A 27,014-nucleotide genomic window follows, 5' to 3' on the forward strand; every position below is an offset into this window, starting at 1 on the left:
TCCGGTACGGGGGCAACACTGAGGGTTGTGATCCGTTGCCGGACACGGAAAAAGACAAAAAAAAAAAAAAGAAAAGAAACAAGTTATGCTGTGATATACTAAATAACTTAAATGCTTTCAAGAGCTATTGCATTGAGATAATACTACTCTACAAATGCACACACCCCATACAGTTTGTTTAGTTAAGTGCTTTTTGACATGCAATTGGCTCTTACGCTTGCCTAGGTGAGGGCTTCTCAATTGGTGTACTTCACAGTTGGTGCTTCTCAGTTTTTCTCAGGATTTTGCTCAAAATATAAAACTTGTTCTGCTGCTAATTAATAGAATAGATAAATTCTTGTGATATCCTGAGTAGAGCCAATTGTGGGACTTGTTGTGAAGATATTGTTAGTTTCTAAATAAGATACATAGGACAATATTACCTTGCCTATTTAAGAGAGCTCAGTCAAATCTCTAAAAAGTTTTGAAGTGATGCTGTGCTGAGAGACAAATTAAAGAATAATCATAATTGTAAATGTGTTTTATCATTTCAATCACTGTTTAAATAATGCTGTGATAGCTTTCTGTTCTACTCCTTTGGACCTGCTATCCCCTTTCTATCTACCATTCATTATTCTGCTCCTCATTATACCAAAATGTCCCAGAAAAGTTGTCTATATTTCTTATTTCTACTTGCTCACCACCCAACCATTGTAATTCAAACTTTTGTCCTTTCCACTCTCACATTAATTTCTTGCACGGTTTCTCAGTTTCAGTCTTGCGTAACACCATCACCTTAGTTCTTCAAAATTATTAGTGATGATTTTGAAACATAAATTACCCCTGCTTAAACCCAATGTCCAGAACCACACTACAGATTCTGATTTGTTTGGTTTGAGAGACGTCATCAAGATGACAGAGGAGGAGATACCAGCCTTCATCCTTTCACAAAAAACAAATATAGACAGCTGTCCACAAACTAGAGTAGCCCTGGTTTGGGGCGGGTCCAGGCATCAGTATTTTTAAAAAGCTTCTCAGATACTTCCAATACCAATCAGGCTGAAAACTGCTGCTCTAGTGGCTTCTCTCATATTTGTGATAAAATATTAACAGCTTACCATGACTTACAAGGCTTCTGCCTGGCTCTGGTGCCATCTGCTACTGATCTCCTCACTTCCTCCACTTAGTCACATTGGCTTCCTTCAGAGATGCTGGAACTTTTTGTTCACCATTATATCTAGCACTAAAACAGTGCCTTCTTGCACATAGTTGGTGTTCAACAGGTATTTGCTGAATTAATGAATATTTTTTATAGATGCCATTTGATGTTCTTATTCTGTCATAGTAATTACTTATACTTGTTGTAGTGATTGATTAATGCTGACTAGGTTGGTAGTATGTTGAGTTTTCAAGAATGCTATCAAAAAGTCTATTATTCGAACATATATAACAAGCTCCCCCAGCCCAACCTGTCCATCTTCCAACACTGTCTACTATTATGCTGTCAGAATGCCTGCTTGTCTGTTTTTGTCTTGTAGCAAGAGCACTATTGATACTTGTGATTTTTTTTCTGGTGTCTTATTTCCGCTTTCATTTTTTGTGTTTTTTTTCTTTCCTATATTGTTACTTACCCACTATTTTCTATGGGTTAAAAAAGATTTGGTCTTACCAGTGTTGCCAGTCAGTAAGAGAGCTTCTTTCCTTCTGCAGGCAAACAGACCACTCATAGGGCATCTACTATGTAATCTTTGGATCATATTCCCTTCTTGTCTACGTTAATACTTGCTGGATGCATGTAGGCTGCAACTGTGGTGAAAAGGCATGGTGGAATTGATGGGGAGTATCAGGTTTTAAAGGGAAAGATGGGCATCAGGGAACATAGATGTTTCTGATGTCGGAGTATGAAACCTAACTGATGGAAAGTTGAGATTTTATTGCATCATTATCTGATGAAGTCCATGATAACTTGCTTATGGCAGGGGCCTGCAGTTTTTTTGTAGTTCAGAAAGTAGGTATTTTGGGTTTTGTGGACCATAAGGTCTCTGTCATGTCTACTCCACTCTTATGTTGTAGTACAGAAACTGTCATAGACAATATGTGAACAGATAAAGTATTTACGGACATTGAAATTTGAGTTTTATATAAAATACAATTCTCCTTTTGATACTCCCTCCCCTGCCAACCACTTAAAAAATATAAAAACTGTTTTTTAGCTAGTGGGCCATACAAAGAAAGGCAGAAGGCAGGATTTGGTCCTTGGGCCATTCATAGTTGCCAACTCTGGCTTACAGAAATGGCATCCATTTAGGGCCGGCCCGTGGCTCACTCGGGAGAGTGTGGTGCTAATAACGCCAAGGCCCCGGGTTCGGATCCCACATGGGGATGGCCGGTACGCTCACTGGCTGGGCGTGGTGCTGACAACACCAAGTCAAGGGTTAAGATCCCCTTACCGGCCATCTTTAAAAAAAAAAAAAAAAAAGAAATGGCATCCATTTATGTAGTTTTGACTTGAGAAGTTCAATTCTTGACCAGTAGTCCTTTTCACACAGCACATTGTAGAAACTGCCTTTATTGGGCCGGCCAGCGACGCTCCCGCCGCAGGTTCAGATCCTATGTAGGACTGCCCGGTGCGCTCACTGGCTGAGCGTGGTGCGGGCGACACCAAGCCAAGGGTTGCGATCCCCTTACCAGTCACAACAAAGACAAAAAAAAGAAACTGCCTTTATTTTTATTTTTTTATTTTTTAAAAGATGACTTGTAAGGGGATCTTAACCCTTGATTTGATGTTGTCAGCACCACACTCTCCCAAGTGAGCTAACCAGCCATCCCTATATAGGGACCCGAACCTGTGGCCTTGGTGTTATCAGCACCACATTCTTCCAAGTGAGCCACAGGCTGACCCTGAAACTGTCTTTAAATTTTGTGGTTGGTGGCAAATTTTCTTTTTTCAAAGCTAATATGTAATTTATTCCAAAGAGGTCTTTATCAGGTTGGTATCTTTGCCTCCATGTTTTAGTACCTACTTCTGGGCCACATTGTTTGAGTCTGAGATTTGTTATGTCTTCATAGTATTGCTTCTGTCCTGCTACTACTATAAAACAGCTGCTTTTTTCACAAATAAGCATTTCTTTCAAGCTTATAAGAGATGCTGTTGAGGTCCCCTCACCCACCTCACTTCACCTGCAACTGTGGTGGACAGATCCCCAACATGCCAGCAGCTTCTTTTCCCCAAGCACAGAGATCTCTGAGCTTGCTCTACCTGAGTGCAGAGTGACCAGCTGAGAAGGGCTAGGAATTTAATGGCTCCAGTAGCAACCCTCAACCAAGGAAGTGGAGAGACTCCAGCCTTCTTCTCTTTCCTTAGCAGGATAATTGAAGGCATGCTGTACGTGATTCCTCTGAAGGACTGAACTCTAGTTGCCCACAGCAGTTAATGAACCCTTAATGGACCTTTCTCCCTCCTCTGTTTCACTTTCGCTAATCCCCTCAAGTGTGCTACTTGGGATTCTCCTCTCCCCAAATAAGCTACTTGTACCCAAGTTCTTATCTCAGGGTTGCGTTTTGGAGGAACCCAAATGATATGTCAGTGTTTATGGACTGAGACTGACTGTTCTTACTATGCCAGTTCTTTCCCTCCCTTCTTCCCCCACTGGGAAAGTATATAATGTAGCTTCCTTAATGGTGGACATTGACACTAGATTACAGCAGAAGTGACTGCACAGAGGTGTGGGGAAGAAAGTACTGTGTACCTACCCATCTATAATTCAGTTCAGCTCAGCCTTACTCTAGGTGATTGACATCATTCTCTGCAAAGTTTATCTTTTTCTGACCTTGGTTCTGTATTTCCGAGAAGAACAGAAACATATGTGACCAGTTACCTCATTGTATACAAGAAGGTCCTATCCTTGGTTGTCATCTGTGATCCATACAGAATTTGCTATTTCCAGAAGTTAGTTGGCAATTTCTGTGCTGGAAAATAATTGAAGATGAAATTATCAGGGTACTATATACATAAAGTATCACAATGAGATGAATAGCTGTAAAATAGCAGTTACATGTATTTCTGTAGCCAAACTTCAAATAACATAATTGGCTGGACTTTTCCCAAAACAGAACAAATATTAAAATTTGAAAATGGCAGTATAATCACAAGTGGCTATAATTCTCCCATGAAAATGTACTTGTTAATTACAATTTTTTAATGTTTGGGGAATTGAAAGTCTCATTTTACTTGTGATGAGTTTCTTCCACAATGAGAAGTTCAATTATGTCAAGTAAATTTCACTGTTTTAGAAGGGATTTCTAGGCATATAATCAATGTGGAAATTTGACTTTATTGCTTAGAGGTAGACCAGTTTTATTTTCTTTAAGTTCCAGAGTAATATACAGCATACTTTTAAACATCTTAAACTTGATAAACTTTAAAGCTATGATATTAAAATGAGCTTTATATCAGAAGCATGATGATAGTTTTAGTTTTTATTTGCATGAAAGTTATTCTGCAGGTTCCTTTTCCTCTTCTGGAAGGCTTTGGCTGTTGTTTTTTTGGCACATCACTTCCCCCTTTTTTGGCACTTAATAAGTTTAATGTATAATTAACATAAAATTGATCCAAAAAGTGTTTACTTTTATTCCTACTTTAAAAACTAGCTGAAGTTGGATTTTATTGCTGCAAGCTTAATTGTTAGGATCTGTCTTATCTGGGAGTATCCAAATCTTGTGTAAATTTTTTTCTCTTCTTTATTTCATCGCATAAAGCTGTTAAATAGTTTAACAGATATTAATGTTTTCTGTTATACTTGTACCAAAATATGTTCAGGGAAAAAAATTGGACAGTTATGACTCTAAGTTACTTTCCTTGGTATGTATTTGGGAAAGCGTGTGTAGTTAGGATGTAGATTTTTTGTTTGTTTTTAGAGCTTTCTCTCAGGTTATAGAGTATTACTCATGGGTGTTATTTTTTTCCATGCTCCTCTTCTTCACCTGGGAAATTGGTTCTTTTGTTCACTTTAGTTCCCCATCTTAACTTTTTACTACCCCTTACCCACTCTAACACATTTCTGCAACCTCACAAACCTCAGCCTTTTAACCTACTTCACCTTCAGAATATTATTGTCCATTTCTCAAGACTGAGCTCAGAACCCACCAACTCACTTCCTCATTAATCCTTTGTATTCTAACACCCAGGATTCTGTTTGTTCTCTCATAGCAGAGAGTACTTATTCTCTCTATCATCCATGTGTCCCAGTTTGTACTCGACTTAAGCATTAGTTACCCTGTGTATTCTGCCTAGGCTACCTTGTATACTGGCTTTTCAGGGTAGAGAATGTGTTTTCTGAGCTGTTTGTATTTCTTTTTTGCCTATCACTGAATAGTCACTTAGTATTTAACTGTTGGTATTAAATAACCAATTATTTCATTTTCAGCTTTTAATTTCTCTCAAGGTAATGTTGGTGATTTTTAAGTGTTTATTTGTGTATCGTTTGTTTTGTACAGATGTGAAAAAAGATTGGTCTGACCATGCTCTCTGGTGGGAAAAGAAGAGAACTTGGCTTCTTAAGACACACTGGACCTTGGATAAGTATGGTATTCAGGCAGATGCTAAGCTGCAGTTCACCCCGCAGCACAAACTGCTCCGCCTGCAACTTCCCAACATGAAGTATGTGAAGGTGAAAGTGAATTTCTCTGATAGAGTCTTCAAAGCTGTGTCTGACATCTGTAAGACTTTTAGTAAGTATTAGATAAATTCATTAAAGTATGAATTATACGATGTACATATGACTGATTGGCATTTAGCTTATCTCACGGGGTAGGGATTGGGGTGAACTATCTATGTACGTGTGTGTGAAATTTTTACTTTAGTCTTTGAAATTTTTTATATTAATTTAAGATGAAATGTTTGAGTTAAGGTGGATCAGGAGGAGTCTAGTAGAGATTCTTTCCTTACTAGAATTATATCAGATATTTATTATTATGTAATACTTTATTCTGATGACTTAATTTATTTTTATGGGGAGGGGAAGGAAACAGGCATTTTCAGAGGGATGTGGCTTTTGCAATGTTTCCTTCACATAAGTCACTATTTGATTTTAGTGATTCAGGCAGATTGTGTCACTTCCTTTGTTGAAGGCCTGACACAGCTCCTGAGGAAATGACTATGACTGTTGTCTTCCTTAACCAGTCTATAATTTGAGCACTCTTCTAGTAATTCTATTTATGCTTTCTGAAATATGATGTGGATTACTTTCTAGCTGACCCAGTTATGTCATATGACAGGAAGTATTCAACCATCAAAGAAAATGTGAACTATTGTCATTACCAGTAATACATAACTCTATTGTATTTATTCCTTTTTAAAAAAATTCTTAAAGATACATTTAATGACTTTTTATATTTTAATTTAAAATCGACAAACTACAGTTTTTTATGTGTATGTCGTGTTTTAAAATTACACTAGTAATTCATGAATATATTCTGTTGTGATAGAATCAAGGAATACAGACATAAATAGTAAACTCCTCCTCCCCATAAATAACCACTGTCAATAGTTTGGTGATTTTTCTGTGAATTAATTTATCATTAATTGATTCATAATATTGGATTTTTGGATTTTTATAAATAGGACTATTTTATATGTATTTTTTACTCTAAAATATCTTGGAAATTTTTCCATACGATATGTATACATGCTTTATTCTTTTAAACTGTTTCACAGTAATTCAGAGTATAGATATGCTATTAATTTACATCGATTTTCCTCTTAATGAGCATTTAGTTTGTTTCACTATTATAGCACATGTTGCAGCAAGCTTTTTTTTTCCCCCCATATTATTGAAAGCATTTTAAAATTTTTCAGTTGGGATAGCTACAGGGCTTCTAGTGTTCCTTGTTAGTGTCAGTTCCTGTACTCACTGCTAGAGCCTATGGGCCAACGCTGCTCCTGTGCAGTCTCAAGCTTTAGCTGGAGATGGCGCAGAGGGGCTGGGACTGCTTGCACCTTAACCCAGGGCCCTTCCTGCTCCTTATGTTTGTAGGCTGGAGCTTGGAGGAGTCTGGATCCTCTTCCATTTTTTGCATATGGTTAGGGCTGTGACTTCCTTTGATCTGTTGCAATACCAACTTCTTTCTGACTTTCAAGAATTAGTTATCATTTTTGACCTTCTTATTGTATTTTTTCTTGTTTTCTAGTAATGTTAATAGATGCTCATCTTCCTGTCTCCCACAATTTTTAAATATCTGTTGCTATCATTTCAAGGGATTTGGGGTATGGAAAAGGATATAGATATAGTTACTGTTTTGGTCTAATGCCCCTGGAATCTTTTTTTTTTTTTTCAATGTGTAATGGGGTTTTTAAGAAAAAATTAACATGTAGAAAAGTACAAAGATTTATATGATAGTTATCTAATTCCCATTATCTAGAATTAATAACTTGATATTTTGTCATTTTGTCAAACTTTAAGTCAAAGTAATGTATGTAAAGTTCTTGAGTCTTATTCTTCTAACTTCCCTTTACAAAACAACTCCTGTCATAACTTTAGTGTGTACTCCTCCAAAACTTTAAAAATATACACATGCATGCATGTGTGTCTGTATACATACCCATAAACGATAATGTTGTTGCCATTGCTGTACAGGTATTTGCGGGTATTTTCTTATACAGTTTTGTACATGTACGCAAGAATTTCTCTTGGGTATTTACCTATAAGTTGAATTGCAGTGTTTTAAGTATACACATAATCTAGTTCAGAGTACTGTCAAATTGCTCTCCCAAGCAATTACATTACAACCAGAACTGTGTAAAAACCCATTGCCTCAATTCCCCCTAATACTTAGTATTTTGTTTGCTTCTCTGAGTGAAAAAATAACAGTATTTCATTTTTAGTTTATAAAGTTAAAAGTTTTTATATTTTTATTGGGCATCTAAGTTTCTTCCTTTTTAAATTATCAGTGTATGTCATTTGTCCATCTTTAGAAAATTAATAAACTTTAGCTTTTAGAGCAGTTTTAGGTTCACAGCAAAATTGAGCAAAAGTATAGAGAGTTCCCATATACCCACTGTCCCCCCACACACATAACCTTCCCCACTATCAAATTTTTGCACCAGAGTGGTACATTTGTTATAACCAGTGAACCTACATTGACGCATCATTACCACCTAAAGCCAGTGGTTTACATTAGGATTTGGTGTTGTATGTTCTGTGAGTTTGGAAAAATGTATACTGACATGTACCCACCATTGTAGTCCTATACAGAATAGTTTGACTGTCTTTCTTTCTTTCTTTCTTTTAATTGCTAATGGATTTAAATTATGAATCCATGTGAAATTTTAATCAAGTGGAGCTCGGGAAATGGCCTGCTGAAATCATGAAGAGAGTGACAAGAACTAACCTAAGTGCCCTAACTTAGAGTTCTTTATACCTTACTATGACTCATACTCCCATCTTGGCCACATGCTGTCATCATATCTCAGATTTTTTTTCTATAAAATATTTTATGCATTAGTCCTTTATTCCATACTCTAGAATAAGGTTAGATGTTGAGAAGATTTTCAAGTTGTTACGCTAATATTATTTACTCCTCCTTTCTAAATATACATGTAGTGGGTGTTTGTCTTTTAAAAATTCTTCTTCTTATTATTATTATTACTATATTTGACTGCCTTGCATCTGAACTTCTGGCCCTATGTTTTAGAAGTTTCATACCTTATGAGTCATGGAGTGAGACAAAGCCCACCTCCCTCTACATCAACCAAAAAGTTCAGGTTATAGTTTCCCAACCCCCTCACAGCTAAGGTGCTGGCAGCTGGCCAGGCTTAGGTCACATGCTCATCAGAAAATTCTCCTAGGACTTTGAATCAGGAGCTAGTGACTCAAATAAGCCAGGACAACAAACAGTCCATTTTGGTGACATAAATGGCAGCAACATCCAACTTCTAAGAAGGACATAGTAGCTATCCATAGTTCCAGTGCATTGAGAATACTGGCCTGTTTCACCCCTGGGGTCTCTTGTTATAATGTTAAAATTTTGCATTTGCAAAGTTTGAAATTTAGATTACAAAAAGATTCTATATAATAATGTATGTCTATATCATCATTCCATTTATGTTTAAATATCTGCATAGAGGTACATTTATCTGGCCCATTACAGAAAACGTTTGCCAACCCATGAATTAAATTATTGGGAGACATTATTTTAGTGTTTTCAGTTCTTTTCTTTCTTTTTAAAAAATGTTTAAATTTTATTTTTTATTAGCATGTTCACTATTACAAATCATGCTTATTCTTTATGACACTTATCCAATCTCTCCCCATCCCCCTTCCTCTCCTCCCTCTAGTAACCATAGATTTGTTCTCTCTTTGTCATAGATTAACAACAGTTTCTCTGTTCAGTTTTTGCCTCTATGATTTGTCCAGTACTGAGAGAGGTGTGTTCAGGTCCCCTATTATTGTATAGCAGATGCTTCTTCTGTTACTCTGGAGTGTGCCTTGTGGAGAGAGAGGACCTCTTTTTTTTTTTTTTTGGTCTCTGCCGATGACTCTCCTTGTGTCAGTGTAGTCAAGTGTCTGGAGTGCCATCTGCACAGTGGATGTGACTACTTCTACAGCAACTAGCCACTTTTGCAGCAGCCATGGCAATAGCAGTGGCTATGTTGGGCTACCCGCATGGAAATGGTGTTTTGGGTGTGCTCTTTACCTAGTTGCGGCTGGGCTTGGCATCCCCCTGCTCTGTGCCTCAGGACCCCAGCAGGGACCTGGGGCCAATTTTTAAATTTTAAAAAATTTTTCTAAATTTTTTTATCTGGGTTTTTCTTTTCCTTCCCTTCCCTTCCCTTCCCTTTCCCTCCCCTCCTCCTTCCCTTTCCTTTCCCTTCCCTTCCTTTCCTTTTTGTGCTGCTGGCTGGTACAGGGATCCTAGCCCATGACCTTGGGTTATAAGGCTGCACTCTAACCAGCTGAGCTAACCAGCCAGCCCTTAGTGATTTATTTTCTTTTCACCACTGGAAATTGAAAACTGGAGTGACGGTGTGTAACTCTTCCCAAGAATTTTTTTTTTTTTTCTGTTAACTATTTTAGGTTACTTAATATTTAAGCCGAGTAATTGAATATTTCCCCCAATTAAAATGAATTCACTTGAGTACTGGTCACCATGATTTAATCAATTTAAGTTTCTTGTATCTGTTTCTGTGGTTCTTGCTTACTATAAGAGCAGTAGAATTAAAACTAAGAAAGATGGGGGCATTTCCATTGCTACCAAATATATTTCTACCTACAATTACCAAGTAATGTGGACAGTATACCAACTACTGAAAAAGGACAGTGATGCAAGACCTGCAGAACGCCTTTTTATTTAAAGGGAAGTATCTAGGGCCGGCCCAGTGGCGCACTCGGTAGAGTGCGGTGCTTGGGAGTGCGGCGGCGCTCCCGCCGAGGGTTTGGATCCCATAGAGAGACTGGTCCGCTCACTGGTTGAGCGTAGTGCAGGCGCGACACCGAGGGTTGCGATCCCGTTGCCGGTCGCAGTACGGGCACGACACTGAGGGTTGCGATCCCGTTACCGGTCACGAAAAAAGACAAAAAGGAAAAAAAATTTAAAAAATAATAAATAAATAAATAAATAAATAACGGGAAGTATCTAATTTTGCTGAATACTGACAGCCTTTCCTAGTTTTATTATTTGGCAAAAATTATCTTTCTTTTATAATTCAACTCTTAAGAAAATGCTTCTGTGTAATGATAGTGAGTTTTAGTTGCATTTTCCTTTTTCTTTTTGAAAGAAACACTGTTAGGAAAGAATGCTAAGTTCCTTTATGTAACACTTATTATAGCACACAGGCTTAACAAATGAAGAGCTTTATTAAGAGAAAATGGGATTTTTTTCTCCCAATGTTTGACAGCTAATATAGAGCTACTGTAAAAAAATATATTCAGTGTTTAGAGATTGTTAGCATTTTATATTATCAATAGGACATATAGTTAGAGTCTTTCTGTTAGTGGAATTAGACATATACTAATTCATTCACATCTTTTCTCTTTCTGTTCTACCCTTTTAAAGAAGAATCTGTGTTTGATAGGGATAGAGAAATTGACAGTGCTGGTGGAACAGAACTCAGGGTAACTGAAGCCCAGTTGTTTTAAACAAATTTTTGTAATGGTTAAAGTCATTTGATTTATGTAAGTTATGTTGTATATAAGGATTCTAATACAAAAAGTTTGTTTTAGTGGTAACAATAAAGATTGATTTTTCTATAAAGATGAAATGAAGAATCACTTAAACTACTTTTTTATACCTTCAACCTATTTCTGTTTCTACCCTCAAGGAGAAATTATACTTTCTCTTAATTCTAAAAATTATTTACAGCTTTTTTGTTACTTTATTCCCAAACTATTTGTCTCTGTATATATTTTGCCCTTTATACGTTAAGAATGTTTTGGCTACAAGTAACAGAAATTCAAACTTAACAGTGCCTTAAACAAATAAGGGTCTACTTTTCCACATAAGAAGTTATGTGAGACAACTAGAAGAAGTGGTTGCTGGAACTGGATTAGTTTTATTTCAGTTTTGTCTCCAAGGACAGGCTCTTTACATCTTTCAGCTCCCCACCCTCAGCATGTGGGGTTGGTTGGTCTCATGTTTGTAAGATGCCTCCTAGAGCTCCAGGCATATAGCTGCATTCAGCAGGCAGAGGATCTGCTGAGCTCTGTTCCCACACTTGTACATTATCAATAAAGCAAAAATGTCCCAAAAGCTCCCCTTACACCCCCACCATTGATCATATGGCTATCCTTAGCTGCAAGGGATACTGGAAAAACATGAATATATATTTAACTTTTCCAATTTCTTTGTACTAGAGGCAAACAGGGAAAAAGAGGGTTGAGAAATGGCTGGTGAATTAGCCCATCTGCAGGTCTGCCACATGCCCCTTTCTTAAATGTGTAGTCAGTCAAACTGAGCAAAAGACCCAAAAGTTTAAAAAGACAAAGATTGAATGAAATTTTGATTAAGGAGAGCACCTAATGGCTTATATAAGCTATTTCCTTTCATTTTATTTATTTTTAGCCAGCTTTATTAAGGTGTAATTTTAGGTAAAATAACCTTAAGGGTAAAAGTCAGTGTGTTTTAACTTATGTACCACCAGAGTGATATAGGGCAGTTCCATCACTCTAAAAATAAAATATTCCCATATGTCCCTTTGAAGGCAATCCCCTTTTCCTCTTCCGACCCCTGGCAACCCCTCATCTACCTTCTGTAACTAGTTTTGCCTTTCTAAAATGTTATGTAAATGGAATCATATGGTATGTGGTCTTTTCTGTATGGCTTCTTCCACTTAGCATAATGCTTTTGACCCTCATCCATGTTACTGTGTGTATCAGTTCATTCCATCTTATTACAGGGTAGTATTCTATTACATGGATATAACATAATTTGTTTATCCATTCACCATTCTCAGGGCATTTGGGTTATTTCCGGTTTGGTGACATTATAAGTAAAGTTTCTATGACCGTTCACTTACAAGTTTTTGTAGGAATGTAGGTTTCATTGCTCTTGGGTAAATACCCATGAGTAGTATCCCGGGTCGTATGATAAGTGGATGTTTAACGTTATAAGAAATAGTCTCATTCTTTTCCAAAGTAGCTGTACTATTTTGCATTCTGACTGGCAGTACTTGAGAGTTCCAATTGCTCAGTGCAGCATTCTTTGGGGTATTCCAGTGGATGTGTGATAGTATCTCCTTGTGGCTTCAATTTGCATTGCCCTAGTGAGTAATGATGTTGAGCATCTTTTCATGTGCTTCATTGTCACCCATGTACCTTCTTTGGTGAGGTGTCTGTTTGAAACCTTTGCCCTCCTGTCTCCTTCTAAACTATGTTGGTTGTCATCTGATTGAGCTGTAAGCATTCCTTGCACATTCAGGATTTGGAAACTTTATTGAGTATATGTTTTGCAAATGTTTTCTCACAATTTGTGGCTTACCTTTTCATTAACAGTGTTTTTAGAAGAGCAAAAGTTTTAATTTTTATGAAGAACAATTTATGGTCTTTATTGTTTCATTTTTTTTCTATTTTCCTCCTTTCTGTTGGATTAGGAGTTTTTAAATTTTGTTTGTTATGGTTATCTTTATCACTACCTGTGAGTTAGTAGCTATTACTACTTTTATTTTGTCTTTTTCGTGGTTGTTCTAAATTTTACAATATATGACTTTAACTTATTCACAGTCTACATTCACACATAGTATACCACTTCACACATAGTATAATCACCTTACATATACATATAAAAATTTCATGGAAAATCAATTAAAAGGTAAAACTTAAAAATATAAACATTTTTTTGACAGCTGGTTGGTAAGGTGATCCAAAAACTTGACCTTGGAGTTATAACATGAAATTCTGCTATTTGCAGCAGCATGGATGAACTTGAAGAAAATTATGTTATGTGAAATAAGCCAGGCACGGAAAAAGAAATACCACATGTTCTCATTCATATGTGGGAGCTTAAAAAAACAATCGCTTAAACAAATAAATAAAAATAAGTTGAAAGGAGAGAGAACTGTGGTTACTGGAGGCAGGAAAGGGGAGGGGGACAGTGAGAGGGTAGTTAATGGGCACAAAATTACAGCAAGATAGAAAAAAGGATTCTTGCCATGTTATACCCTGGTTGCTGTGGAACCCTATAGAGAGTTCCCAGAAGAAGGCCCTCACCAGGTGTATTCCCTGGACCTTGGACTCTCCAGCCTCAAAAACTGTAAGAAATAAATTCTGTTCCTTTGTAAATTAAAAAAGAAAAAAGTTCCACTGATGTGCAGTTGACTCAGGAATCTGTAATTAGCAATGATTACTGCATGTTACCAAATGACTAGATTAAATGTTCACATCACAGAGAAATGATTGTTTTACAAATGACGAATATGCTAATTTCCCTGATTAGATTGTCACACTTGTATACATCTACTGAAATATCACTGTGTACCCCATAATTATGTACAATCAATATGTTTCAAGAAAAACATAATTTAAAAAATGCATAAACTTTATTTCTCAACGTAAGCTCCATCAAGTTCAAGACACCCTTGTAAGCAATGATACCAGCCATTTAGTTCATCCCTAAAGAACCAAGGGTTCTGGGAATTTAACCATGTTAACACAGTCTTTTTTTATTGACTGAAGAAAAGTGGTTGGCCTTTAAAGAATTTTTTTTTTCCTTTTTGTCTTTTTTTGTGTCCGGCAACGGATCACAACCCTCAGTGTCCCGCCCGTACCAGACCGGGACCGGCAATGGGATCGCAACCCTCGGTGCTGCGCCCGCACCTCACTCAGCCAGTGAGCGGGAACCGGTCTGTATGTGGGATCCGAACCCTCGGCGGGAGCGCCGCCACGCTCCCAAGCGGCGCACTGTAGCAGTGCGCCACCAGGCCGGCCCAAGAATTTTTTAAGATTAGGAAACAGGAAGTCAGAAGGAGCCTAATCAGGACTGTAAGGTAGATGCCTAATGATTTCCCATCGAAACTCATGCAAAATTGTTCTTGATGAGTGGAATGGGTGGGAGTGTTGTCGTGGTGGAGAAGGACTCTCTGATGAAGCTTTCCTGGTAATTTTTCTGCTGAAGCTTTGGCTAACTTCCTCAGAGCATTCTCATAATAAGCAGATGTTGTCATTCTTTGGCCTCCAGAAAGTCAACAAATAAAATGCCTTGAGCATCCCAAAAACTGTTGCCATGACTTTTGCTCTTTACCAGTCTACCTTCGTTTTGACTGGGTCACTTCCACCTCTTGGTAGCCATGGCTTTGACTTTGTTTTGTCTTCAGGATCATACTGGTAAAACCATGTTTCATCTTCTCTGACAATTCTTCCAAGAAATGCTTCAGGATCTTAATCCCACATGTTTAAAATTTCCACTGAAAGCTCTGCTCTTGTCTGCAGCTGATCTGGGTCAACAGTTTTGGCAACCATCGAGCAGAAAGTTTGTTCAGCTTTAATTTTCAGTCAGGATTGAGTAAGCTGAACCAGTTGATTTTCTTCAATTAGGGCACAAACAAGATTAATTTTTTCCTCACAAATTGATGGTGGATGGTCTGCCTCTGTGGGCTTTATCTTTAACATTGACTCTTTTCCTTCTTAAAATGAGTTATTTATTTATAAGCTGATTTCCTTGGGGCATTGAATAGGCAGTAAACTGGTGCTCTCAAAGCTGGGCTCATTCTGTTGGTTTCTTTTTTCTTTTGTGCTTTGAACACATAAAACCTGAGCTCATGGTATTCCTTTTCAAACTTCTGTGCCTTCCCATCTCCATCCCCAGTGTCTTCATAGCAGTAATCCCAGATGCACATGCCAGAAATATAGGAGTCGTCCTTAGCACCACTCTTTCTTGAATACATATTTCATTTGTCACCTAGAAATGCTCATTTTTTTCCTCCAAGATCTGTCTTGAATCTTTTCACATCTCTCCATCTCCACTACCTCTACTGCTCTGGTAGTCCACATCATCCCCATGTTTCTCCTAGGTTATTCCAGCAGTCTCCTAAACAATCTCCTTTAATGCATTTTTTACACAATAAACAGAAAGATTTTTGAAATTATTTTTAAATCAAAACAGTAATGCAGAATTAAAGTAAAAAAGGCTTATAACACAAAACCAGTTTTTCGTTTTATTTCTCCACAGCCCCAATCATATTACCTACCACTTTCTACTTAGTGTTTCTGACTTTTATTTCCATAATTCTAAATATTTGCTTATACTGTTATTTTTTTAATTTATCGATTTTAGGTATGTGTTGACTTTTTACTCAACCTTTTCCTCTTTATTGTAACTCTGTTATAATTTTGGGTTAAATCGGTATCGTTATTTATATTAACAATGTAAATATTTTTATTTGCTGAGGCAGAGTGTATACTTTTATCTTTCCTATCTCATATGCCTTTTTGTTCATCATTTGCTTTGTTTTCTACGTGTATCTGTTGTTAGTTTTTCTACTTTCTACTATTACAGTAGTCCCCTCTTAAATAGGACACACAAAACTGAATAACTAATCCAGTTCCAGGAACCACTTCTTCTAGTTGTCTCACATAACTTCCTCTTAAGTGGAGAATTAGGTTTACTTTATTTTTTATGTTATTGTAATGAAATGAAAACCACTTACACTTCATGTACAGCCAATGTCAACTTAGTTCTAATATAGAACTACCTACCATAAGAAAAATAAAATGTCATTCTTCTTTCCCCTCCCCTTCCCTAAACTACTGGTTGTCAAGGAGAGGTTGGAATCAGAATTACCTATAGAATAATCATCATAATAATAAGCTGCTGGAAGCCCTGAGCTACTGAGAATCTCTGGGGTTTTGGCCCAGACATGTATTTTTAATATTATTATTATTATTATTATTATTATTATTATTATTATTATTATTATTATTATTATTATTGACTCCACAAGCAATTCTCATGGGGCCATCTAAAGACTGCATCATCCACTTATGATTGACTGAAAAGCTAGTTAACAGTATTTATTCTTCTAGTTACATTAATAGCTGGTTTGTGAGCTGGATAGGAAATGGCCTAGGAAGAAAAATCTCAACATATGAATCACATGAATCACATAGTGCAGTGATTCTCAAGCCCAGGGGATGTGCCAGAAACATTTAGGAGGACTTTTCAAATTATACATGCTTGCTTTCCCCTCTCTCACTGAACATTGACTATGCTGAGTTGTGATAGAAGCATGTCATATCTCAGAGGCGATTCCTTTTGTATCATTTAATACTTCTAAAGAATTTTCACCATGTACTAGTATATGATTTACTTTAAAGGAATGAATGGATGGAGAGAGAGAGTACCACCACCACCCTGCCCCCACTTAATACTGAAACAGTGTAGACAACTGATTATTCAGAGGCTTGGAACTTTCTAATTCCTCTCTTTTCTCCCAACATGGCAGTGATGTCATTTAAAGCTGAGGATACATTGAGAATTGAAAGTGCAATTCATAAATCCTTAGGTGTCTTAGCATATTAGATCTGTTCCTTTAAGAAGTAGTCTAGGAAATGATTCAGTTGTCTTAGTTAGATAAATATGGCTCAAAAGATATATTTGAAATGTCTTCTAAGTTTCTGAATCTTACCTAATCATAGCAATTACTGCTGATGCATCAAACCCCAAAACTTACATTTGAGGCTAAGTGAGTTAACTTTATACCTTGAATATACAGGAAGGAAAAAATCTTTTCTTTTTAGTCACGTAAAACTTTAGCTGAAAAATAGGCTGTGCTTTAGCTGAGAAGTAGGCTGTGCTATTTTTAACTTCAAAAAGAAATCAGATATGCCTGGTAGCTTTTAAGAAAGTGATAGAATTTAGAAAGCAAGCATTTATTTTTAACAGGATTCTGTGGTATAGTACTTAAGATGTGCTTACCCCAAATGTGCTAATAATTAAAGAGCCATCATATTCACATACTCTCTCATCATCTATCTATTCAGGATAATTTTTCTAATTCCATTTTCAGGTTTTAGAACTCACCTCCAACCCCCACAAAACAGCCTGTAAAATAAAGAACAAAACAAAAACCTTAAGTGTACCATAGTGTTCCTAATAGTAACATTTAAGTAGCCAACAGACAAGCAAAAAAAACCATGTAGTTATTAAAATGATTTATTTGGACTTTTAAAAACATGGGACAATGTGTATATAAAATAAAATTTTTTTTAAAAAAAGGAGAAAGTCCAATGTGGTTTGCAGTAATTGCTACCATGTTAATTTTTACATGCATGTTAACTTTGACTTGAAATCTGATAGAAAAATGAGCAAAGGAAGGAAATATATATGTTATTAAAAACACATGAGAGGTATACATTATTCCTAATCAGAAATGCAAATTAAAACAAGATAAAGGGCCGGCCCGGTGGCGCACTGGAGAGTGCGCCGCTTGGGAGCGTGGCGGCGCTCCCGCTGAGGGTTCGGATCCCATGTGGCAACTGGTTCCCGCTCGCTGGCTGAGCGCGGTGCAGGCGCAACACCGAGGGTTGCGATCCCGTTACCGGTCAGTAAAAAAGACAAAAAAAGGAAAAAAAAAAAGAAAAACAAGATAAAAATATAATTTTTCAAATAAGCAAAGCTTTAAAAAAACACATGCCCATTTTGCTCTGTTTTTGCCTTAAAATTATCATACCCTTTGATTCAGTAATTCTACTCCAGTCAATTCCAAAAGAAATACAACGTGGAAAAAGATGTACATAGATTTTTGTAGATCTGTTATTTGTAATGGGATCAGCATTAGAAGAATGGTTAAATTATGATATATTTACAAAGTAGAATATAAAGCAGCTATTAAAGTGTTCATCATATTGTCACGTTTCATTTTTTCATTCATTCATTCGTTTATTTATTTATTTTGGTGGCTGGTCAGTGTGGGGATCCAAACCCGTGACCTTGTTGTTATAAGGCTGTTCTTGAACTAACCGAGCTAATTGGCCAGTCTCATAGTTCATTTTTTAAGAACAGGTTTTAAATGACTTGTATCTTTGTAATTTCCAAATTTCTACCATGATTATATTTTTTATAATTAGAAAAATACATTAATACCTAATACTTACAAAAACACTTATGTGTTATTTAACTTTTACAACAACCTCCTGAGGTACTTTTATTCTCATTTGACAGATGAGGAAAAATGGACACCGACAGGCTAAGTCGATTGTCCAAAGTCACACAGCTAATAAACAGTGGAGCTGGGATTGAATCCACCTTCTTCCTTAAATTGTGCTTCTGCAGCAGTTGATAGATCCTTGTTTTGCCTCCCTTATAAACAAAAAGCTTCCTAATTTTTATAACAATGGATTGAGTATAGTACATATAGTGGGCTCCTGAAGCTGTAAACTGCCACATGTAAAACTTTGATCCAGTAATTTAGCAATCTGGAGCATTGCAAGTTTTTCAGTGATTTGCCTTGTGTTGTCTTCCTAGCCTGGCATATAGTGTAATGCTTCCAAACATGATATATAGACCTAGTGCTTCTCCTCTCTCCTACTCTGCTACTTGACCTTTCTTTCTTTTTTTTCTTTTTTTTTTTTTGGTGGCTGGCCAGTTGCTTTGCTTTGCTTTTTCTTCTCCTTCCTTCCTTTCTTCCTTTCCTCTTTTCCTCCTTTCCTCCCTCCCTCTCCATTTCTTCATACTCTATATTTTTAATTAACTCTATTCTGGTGTTGATACACAATAAGCTTATACCCATTTGAAGTGTATGGTTTGAGTTTTGACAAATGTTTGCCCCTGTGAAACCACCACAATCTAGGTACAAAACATTTCTATCACCCTTTAAATTACAGCTAATGACAACCATTGATCTGCTCTCTGTCACTATAGATTTGGTGGCATTTTCTGGAATTTTATAAATGGAATCATGTAATATACTCTTCTAATTAGCTTTTTCTACTTAAAATGAATGAATCTCAAAATTATCATATTAGTGCATGTGTGAATAGTTTGTTTCTTTTTACTAATGAGTTATGTTCCATTGTATGAGTAGTATACCATTGATATTCAAATTCATATTTTTTTTATACATTTGGGTTATTTCCAGTTTGTGCTTTTATGACTAAAGCTGTTATGAGGCCATTTTTTATTTTCTTGGGTAAATAACTAGGAGTTGAATGTCTGAGTTTTGTGTGGTAAGTGTATGTTTAACTTTATAAGAAACTGCCAAACTGTTTTCAAAAATTGTCGCATTTTACATTAGCGGGTGTCATGGTTCCAGTTATTCTTCCACATCCTCATCAACACTGGGTATTATCAGTCTTTTTAATGCTAGCCATTCTGATGGGTGCATAATAATATCTCATTGTGCTTTTAATTTGCATTTCCCTTATGATCAATAATGTTAAGTATTTTTTCATGTGCTTCTTGGCCATTTTTCTTTGATGAAGTGCCTGTTGAAATCTTTAGCTTGTTATTAATATTGAGTTGGTATGGGTTCTTCTTGAATATAAGACTTTTGTCAGATATAAACATGTGTTGCAAATAAATTTTGTCCTAATATACACATGCCTTTTTGTTTTCTCAACGGTATCTTTCAAAGAGCAAGTTGGCTTATTTTTTTTATAAAGGGCAGTTTTTTGTGATTCCTTTTTTTGTGTGTCCTATGTAAGAAATCTTTATCTCCTTATGTTTTCTTCTAGTTTTATTGTTTTGGCTGTTACATTTAGGTCTATGATCTATTTAGAATTAATATTTGCATATACAGTTATGTGTTAATTTTCTTTTTTAAAATATACGTGAATCTCTCATTGTTTAGCTCTGTTTGTTAGAAAGATTTTCTTCCTTTCCCCGTGAATTGCCTTGGCACTTTTGTCAAAAATTATTTCACTTTTATTTATGTTCTTTTTTAATTAAAAAAAATTAATTGACAGATAAAATTAAATGTATTATCATGTATGACATGATTTTTTTTTTTTTTTTTAAAGATGACCGGTAAGGGGATCTTAACCCTTGACTTGGTGTTGTCAGCACCGCGCTCACCCAGTGAGCGAATCGGCCATCCCTATATGGGATCCGAACCCATGGCCTTGGTGTTATCAGCACCGCACTCTCCTGAGTGAGCCACAGGCCGGCCCTGACATGATATTTTAAAGTATGTTGATATTGTAGAATGATTGAATCTAGCTAGTCAACAAATGCATCACCTCACACAGTAATCATTTTTGTGGAGAGAATACTTAACATCCCCTCTCTTTGCATTTTTCAAGAATACAATATGAGGGTACTTCAAAAAGTTCATGGAAAGATTCATATTATCTTTTTTTTTTTTTCCTTTTTGTCTTTTTTTTTCGTGACCGGTAACGGGATCGCAACCCTCGGTGTCGCGCCCGTACCATGACCGGCAATGGGATCGCAACCCTCGGTGTCACGCCCGCACCGCGACCGGCAATGGGATCGCAACCCTCGGTGTCGCGCCTGTACTGCGACTGGCAATGGGATCTTAACCCTCGGTGTCACGCCCGCACCGCGCTCAACCAGTGAGCGGACCGGTCTGTATGTGGGATCTGAACCCTCAGCGGGAGCGCCACTGCACTCCCAAGCGCCGCACTCTACCGAGTGCGCCACCGGGCCGGCCCCATATTATCTTTTAATTCTATTTTTCCATGAACTTTTTTGAGTATCCTCGTAGATCCCACATTTTCTTTTTCCATTCATCCATTGATGGACACTTTCATTGATTTCATATACCGGCTATTGTGAATAGTGCTGCAGTAAAACATGGAAGTGCAGATATCTCTTCAACATACTGATATGATTTCCTGTGGATATATCCAGCAGTGGGATTGCTGGATCTTTTGTCAAAAATTATTGACCAATCTATATCTAGTTATGTTTGGGGCACTCTCGTCTCTTCCATTCATCTATATGTCTTATCATTTAGCCAATAACTGCACTGTCTCAATTACTGTAGCTTTATGTCTTGAGATGAGTTAGTGTAAGTCCAACTCTGTTCTTTTTAAAAATCACTTTGACTATTCTCAGATTGTTCTCATTTCCATATAAATTTTACAATGTGCTTGTCAATTTCTACAAAAAAGCAAGTTAGAATTTTGACTGGGACCCATTGAGTTTTTAGCTCAATTTGGGGAGAATTAACAATATTGAGCTTTGCAATATATATGTAATATATATCTACTTCTTCGGGACATCTTTAATTACTTTTGCCACTTTCATTTAACCATTTTGCCTCTTATCTGACTCCTCAAATGAAAACAAATAGATACAGAAGCTTGTAGCCATTTGATACGAGGCAGTAAAGTTTGAATCAATTAAAACTTGAGATTTGGTAATGGTGTGAAAGTATCATTACGTTTACTTCATGTATCATGTGTGCCTTATACAGAGTAAATTAGGGCTACCATATAATATAAGGCTTAATTTCTTTCTTCCAGTTTTAGATAAAAAAGTAGATATATAAATAAGGGTTCTAAATATTTTTTCCTATACCCTAGTGAATTGTTATCCATCCACTTTGAAGTCTTTACATTTATTTTGTGTAGTTTTGAATTGAGTGCATTTGGTAGTTTTTTAAGAAAAGTGTCATACATCAGTCTTTTGCATGGCATCATGTCTGGCAAAGCTCAAACATACACATACCAAGAAGGAAATTACAGATTCTTATCTTGAAATAGACTAATAGACAAATTTACTAAGTGTAAAGTGTTCAAAGTTTCCTTTGTTGTAGTAAAATAATTTGTTTTCTTAACAGATATCAGACACCCTGAAGAACTTTCTCTCTTAAAAAAACCCAGAGATCCAACAAAGAAAAAAAAGAAAAAGCTAGATGAGCAGTCTGAAGATGAGGCCCTTGAATTAGAAGGGCCTCTTATCACTCCTGGATCAGGTGAGACTTTGACTAAGTAAGGGGCTGCTCAAAGTGAGAAAACTGTGGAGTATGTCTTTTTGATAGTGGGTAAATGGATTATGTAGGTCAGAAGAGAGGTCAAGTTGGAAAAAAAAAAAAGCCTCTTCTTCAGCATCTTTTCCCTCAATCATGAAGTCGCCATCAATGTCATTAGTGTCTGTCATGTGCAAATCATCATGTCAGGCATTAATAGTTGAATCAATAAAGAGAAAGCCTGGTTTTCTTGCTCGGAGAGTCAAAAAGTGATAATGCTGAAACTGGACTCAGTTCTTTGCTTTGCAGAAACTGGAAATTTTTTAGTATGTAGATTGTGAAAAACATCATTATTTAGTTAATACATTAAATTACTTATAACTTTCTCTCTGCTTACATATGCTGTTCCCTTTGTCTCTGTACCTTTTTTCCTTTAAGATATTGTTCCTTCAAGAAGCTTTCTCAGATTCCCTTCCATTATTTTTCCAATCTGAATTAGGCATCCTTCTGTCATAAGTCATTAATCTTTTCTGTTTGGTTTTATACTGCGTGTTCTCCCCTAACACTTAATTGTGAATTCCCTGCATGAAGGGACTATCTCCCATCTTTTTGTTACCAGAACCAGCTCAGCAAATGGCATTCAGCAAGTCTGTAGGTAATGTCTATTGGGTACCTAGATGACTAATCAATACATAGTTCTTTAATCCTTGGCATATACATGGACTGAACATTAGTTTCCCATGTTTCCATTGGCCACACATTTATAAATCTTTTACTTAGGGTGGGTCCCTCCAGCAAATACCAAAACTAGTTTTACTAATTTAGTTCATTCCTCATTTTTTAAAATTCTGGGATGATGATGATAGTGAAAGCAAACACTTATGCAAGTGTACTTCAAGAAGTTCGTGGAAAGATTAGAATTATCTCAGGGCTTATTGTACAATGCCCACAACTGTTTTATGCACTTCCATGGAAACTCATTAATTTTCACTACAACCCTTTGAAGTAGATTCTGTTATTTCCCAAATTTTAAGGATGAAGAAATTATGGTACAGTAAGATTAGGAAAGTAGAAGGTCACAGACCTTGTAACTTTTCTGTAACTACTCATGATGGTTACATTAAGTAGTTTATAGGTTAGTTGAAAAACAGTTACTATATTTAAAGAGGTAATATATAAATGCTAAATGGATGTTGTAGAAAATAATGTTTTAGGAATTTAGAAAACAAAATGATCAATTTCAAATATGGTAAACTCAGTTTTATGGGTTGGGGAATTAAGTTTGTGAATAAGGTTTTAAGTTCCAGTGGCTAGGATTTTGATGGGAAGAAAAGGCAATCCAAGTAGAAAGAATGATATTGACAAAGACTGTCCTAGCAAAAGGAAAATACTCAGCTGAGCCAATTCATAAGGGAGAGACCTCCAAAGTACTTTCAGGATCACAATGTAGGGTATTTAATGGCAGGCTACAGAATTTAGACTAGTGCATTGTTGAGCCATTGTTTTCTGAATGTGTTACAAAACAAACAAATTAGTATTTTAGAAAGAGTATCAAATTTACATTTAGTCAGTTATTGTAGAGGAGGGCATTGAGAGGAAGGGTTGTGAGTAGTGGTAGAAGCCCAGAGATTGAGGAGGTAAAAGAGAATAAAAGATTATGTCCGTGTGATATTGTAACAAAATAAGAAACATGTATTTTGGTCTTCCTCTAGTGTTCCTGGCACAGAGATCCTAAAACACTTGTAATTTCCTGAGTGATAAGAACCATGAAGTAATGTCTTTTATTGTTCATAAGAAGCCCCTTTCAACCACACCTGAGTTTATGTTAATGAGGTAACTTTTGGAAAGCTCCTACAGATAGGGGCTGGTTGCTAGAGGAACCAACTATGTGATTAGAGAATTAGAACTTTTAGCCCCACCCCACCTCCACACATGCACACTCACCTCCCAGACTGGGGAGTAGGGGGGGGCTGGAGGTTGAGTTGATGACCAATGACCAATTATTTAAGCAATCATGCCTGCATAGTGAAGCCTCCATAAAAACCCAAAAGGATGGGGTGTAGAGAGCTTCCAGGTTGGTGAACACATGGAGGTACTGTGGGAGTAGTAGTGTTCCTGGAAAACACATGGAAACATCATGCCCCTTCTGACATAGCTTGCCCTATGCATCTCTTCTGTCTGGCTATTCCTGAATTGTATTCTTTTATAATAAGTCGGTGAGCTAAACTGATTTCCTGAGTTCTGTGAGCCATTCTAGAAAATTATCAAACCCAAGAAGAGGGTTTTATAGCCAGTTGGTCAAAAACGCAGGTGATAACAGAGGTGGTAACTGGTATCTGAAGTGGGAGGTAATTTGTGGGACTTAGCCTTTGTGGTCTGCACTAATTCCTGGTAGAAAGTGCCAGAATTGAGTAAAATTGTAGGACACCCAGTTGGTGTCAGTAGAGAATGGGAGAATTGCTTTGTGTGAGAAAAACTTCCACACATTTGGTGTCATAAGTGAAATATTGAAAGTAGGAGTAGAGAGGAAACAGAATAAGGTTAATTTTAAAATTTGATTTAGACATGAGGGTTTCTATTTATGAAAGCATCTGATAATAGACACAATCTATGCTTTTAGTTATTTTATAATTAAATGGAAACTTACTTAATTCATATAACATAGAATTACACTGAACAGTTTTTATGGGATGGATAATTTTGTAGAGGCTGAAATCAGGTAGGATTGGTCTTAGACATGCAAATGAGAAGTTTTGTACAGTGTTTCTAGGTGTTTAAAGATGATTTGGAGATAAAGAATGATGAATTAAGACGGGGGAAGGCCATAAATCCTTTGGACTAAGTAACTGTTTTGTTTTGTTTTTCTTAAGGTGTTACTTATATACAATAAAGTGAACAAATTTTAAATTACATATGAGTATTTACAGACATATACACCCTTGTAACCACCCAGTTTGTAATATAGCATGATACCAGCATCCCAGAAAGCTACACATGCCTTTATCCAGTCAGTATCCCACAGAAATATAACCACTTTTTGCCTCTATCACCACAGGTTAGTGTTGCTGCTTCTTGAACCTCATATGAATGGACTCATACACTATGTGTTTTCTCATGTCCATGAAGTTATTGTGTTTTAAGTGAGGGAATTAAAAAATAAGTTTCAGTTGTCTACACCCAAGTAGTTTAATTAAAAGAAAAACATTTCAGGAGTTCCAACAAGTTGATGTGAAATGCTAAGAAAGTGCACCAAGGTAGTAATATATGGAGGACTGATAATGATCTGTAGAGAAAAAGTCCACTGAGAATCATACACACTTAAAAAGTACATTTAATTTTTAGAAGAAATATTGAACACCTAGTTTGCCTGTTTTTATGTTTTATTAGCATGTTAGTCAATTATTGGACTAAATACTGAAAAATATCAGTTTCATGTTGTATTTATAACAAATAGCAACAGGTCCATATATCTCAATATATAACATCTTCAGGATGCCAGATACTATGTTCAGTGATTTATTAATGTTCCTCTACTGCAGAGTTATAGTGAGGATTAGATAGATATAACCTTCATTTTACCAGTGAAGGAAACAGACTCAGTTTCCCTTAGTTACCACATGCTTCTTGAATTGTGAGTATCACATTGTGAGCATGTGTTTCTGATGTTTAAAGATAGACTATAAGCTCTTTTTTCCCCAATCAAAAGGGATAGTTTTTGGTCATTTTTTAGAAACAGTTATAGGAGAGAATAAGAAAAAATAAGTTCATGTCTTACAGTTTATCTTAAAAGCATAAATATGCATTCCTTTGTCAGCTTTTTATGTAGTGCTTAAAAAGGCCTTTTTGAGTATGGGTCTGCTGGTTTGTAGTTGAATCTTTTTTACTAATCCATGTCTATAGTACCTATTTTTTGATTTCTAATTTAGGTGTCTTTAAAGTTGAGTGAAAATTTAAAGAACCTTTGCAAAACAATCTGAGTGCAAAGTCTAAAATCTATGTTTTTTTTACCATCTCTTCCCTCCCAATCTTTTATAGTTACTGGTCTCTGACTAATTCAGCAAGTTTTAGCTACTTTTCTTTATCGGGTTTCCAGAACATTTAACTTAGTTATCATAGGACCTATACCTGTTTCTTTTTGCATTCATGTTTCCCAGTTTCACTTTAATTACTGTAACAAATAAAACTGGCCTATACAATTTGGTGGGTTTAGATTCATTTACCAGCTGTAAATTTCACGGCATATGGTAGTTTTTATAGAGGGAATATTGAAGTGAATAGATAAACAGGGGAGTCTGTTAGGTGGTTAACAGAATTCTTGCTATACTTCATCTGGTGCTCAAAGATAGGAGTGTACATTATGGGTATTTAAGAGAGATTTCATGGATAGTTTTGATTGTATCTTGTTTTACTTTAGGCATTGCCTTTAGAAGCTAACAGACCTCTGCATTAGATACTAACTACACCTTTATGGTTCCATCTTTTGCTAATCCTAAGCTGCCCAATTTCTAGCTGGCTTGTACCCAAAAACAACATCCTTACCAATTCTTAACCTCCCCTATCTTGGGCTCCCTTGTGTTTACTACAACCAGTTCCCTTTTCACACAGGCTACAGCTATTTAATTCTGGTCTGTGTACCATTCCTCAGTTCTTCCCTCTCAGAGGCTTAAAATTTGAACAG

The 27,014-nt window shown here is 36.4% G+C and overlaps 1 protein-coding gene across 2 annotated transcripts in view; it reads left to right on the forward strand.

Moving 5' to 3' along the window:
• The window catches only part of FERMT2 (fermitin family member 2), an 83,744-nt gene that overhangs the window by 27,166 nt on the left and 29,564 nt on the right, over positions 1-27,014 (forward strand). For both annotated transcript variants that reach the window (XM_008566939.1, XM_008566940.1), the window contains exons 2-3: positions 5,476-5,709; positions 22,208-22,342. In XM_008566939.1, the coding sequence (XP_008565161.1) occupies positions 5,476-5,709; positions 22,208-22,342 (369 nt within the window). The remainder of the gene's footprint in view (positions 1-5,475; positions 5,710-22,207; positions 22,343-27,014) is intronic.

This window comes from Galeopterus variegatus, unplaced genomic scaffold (genome assembly GCF_000696425.1).
Source record: "Galeopterus variegatus unplaced genomic scaffold, G_variegatus-3.0.2 Scaffold279, whole genome shotgun sequence".
NCBI lineage: Eukaryota > Metazoa > Chordata > Mammalia > Dermoptera > Cynocephalidae > Galeopterus > Galeopterus variegatus.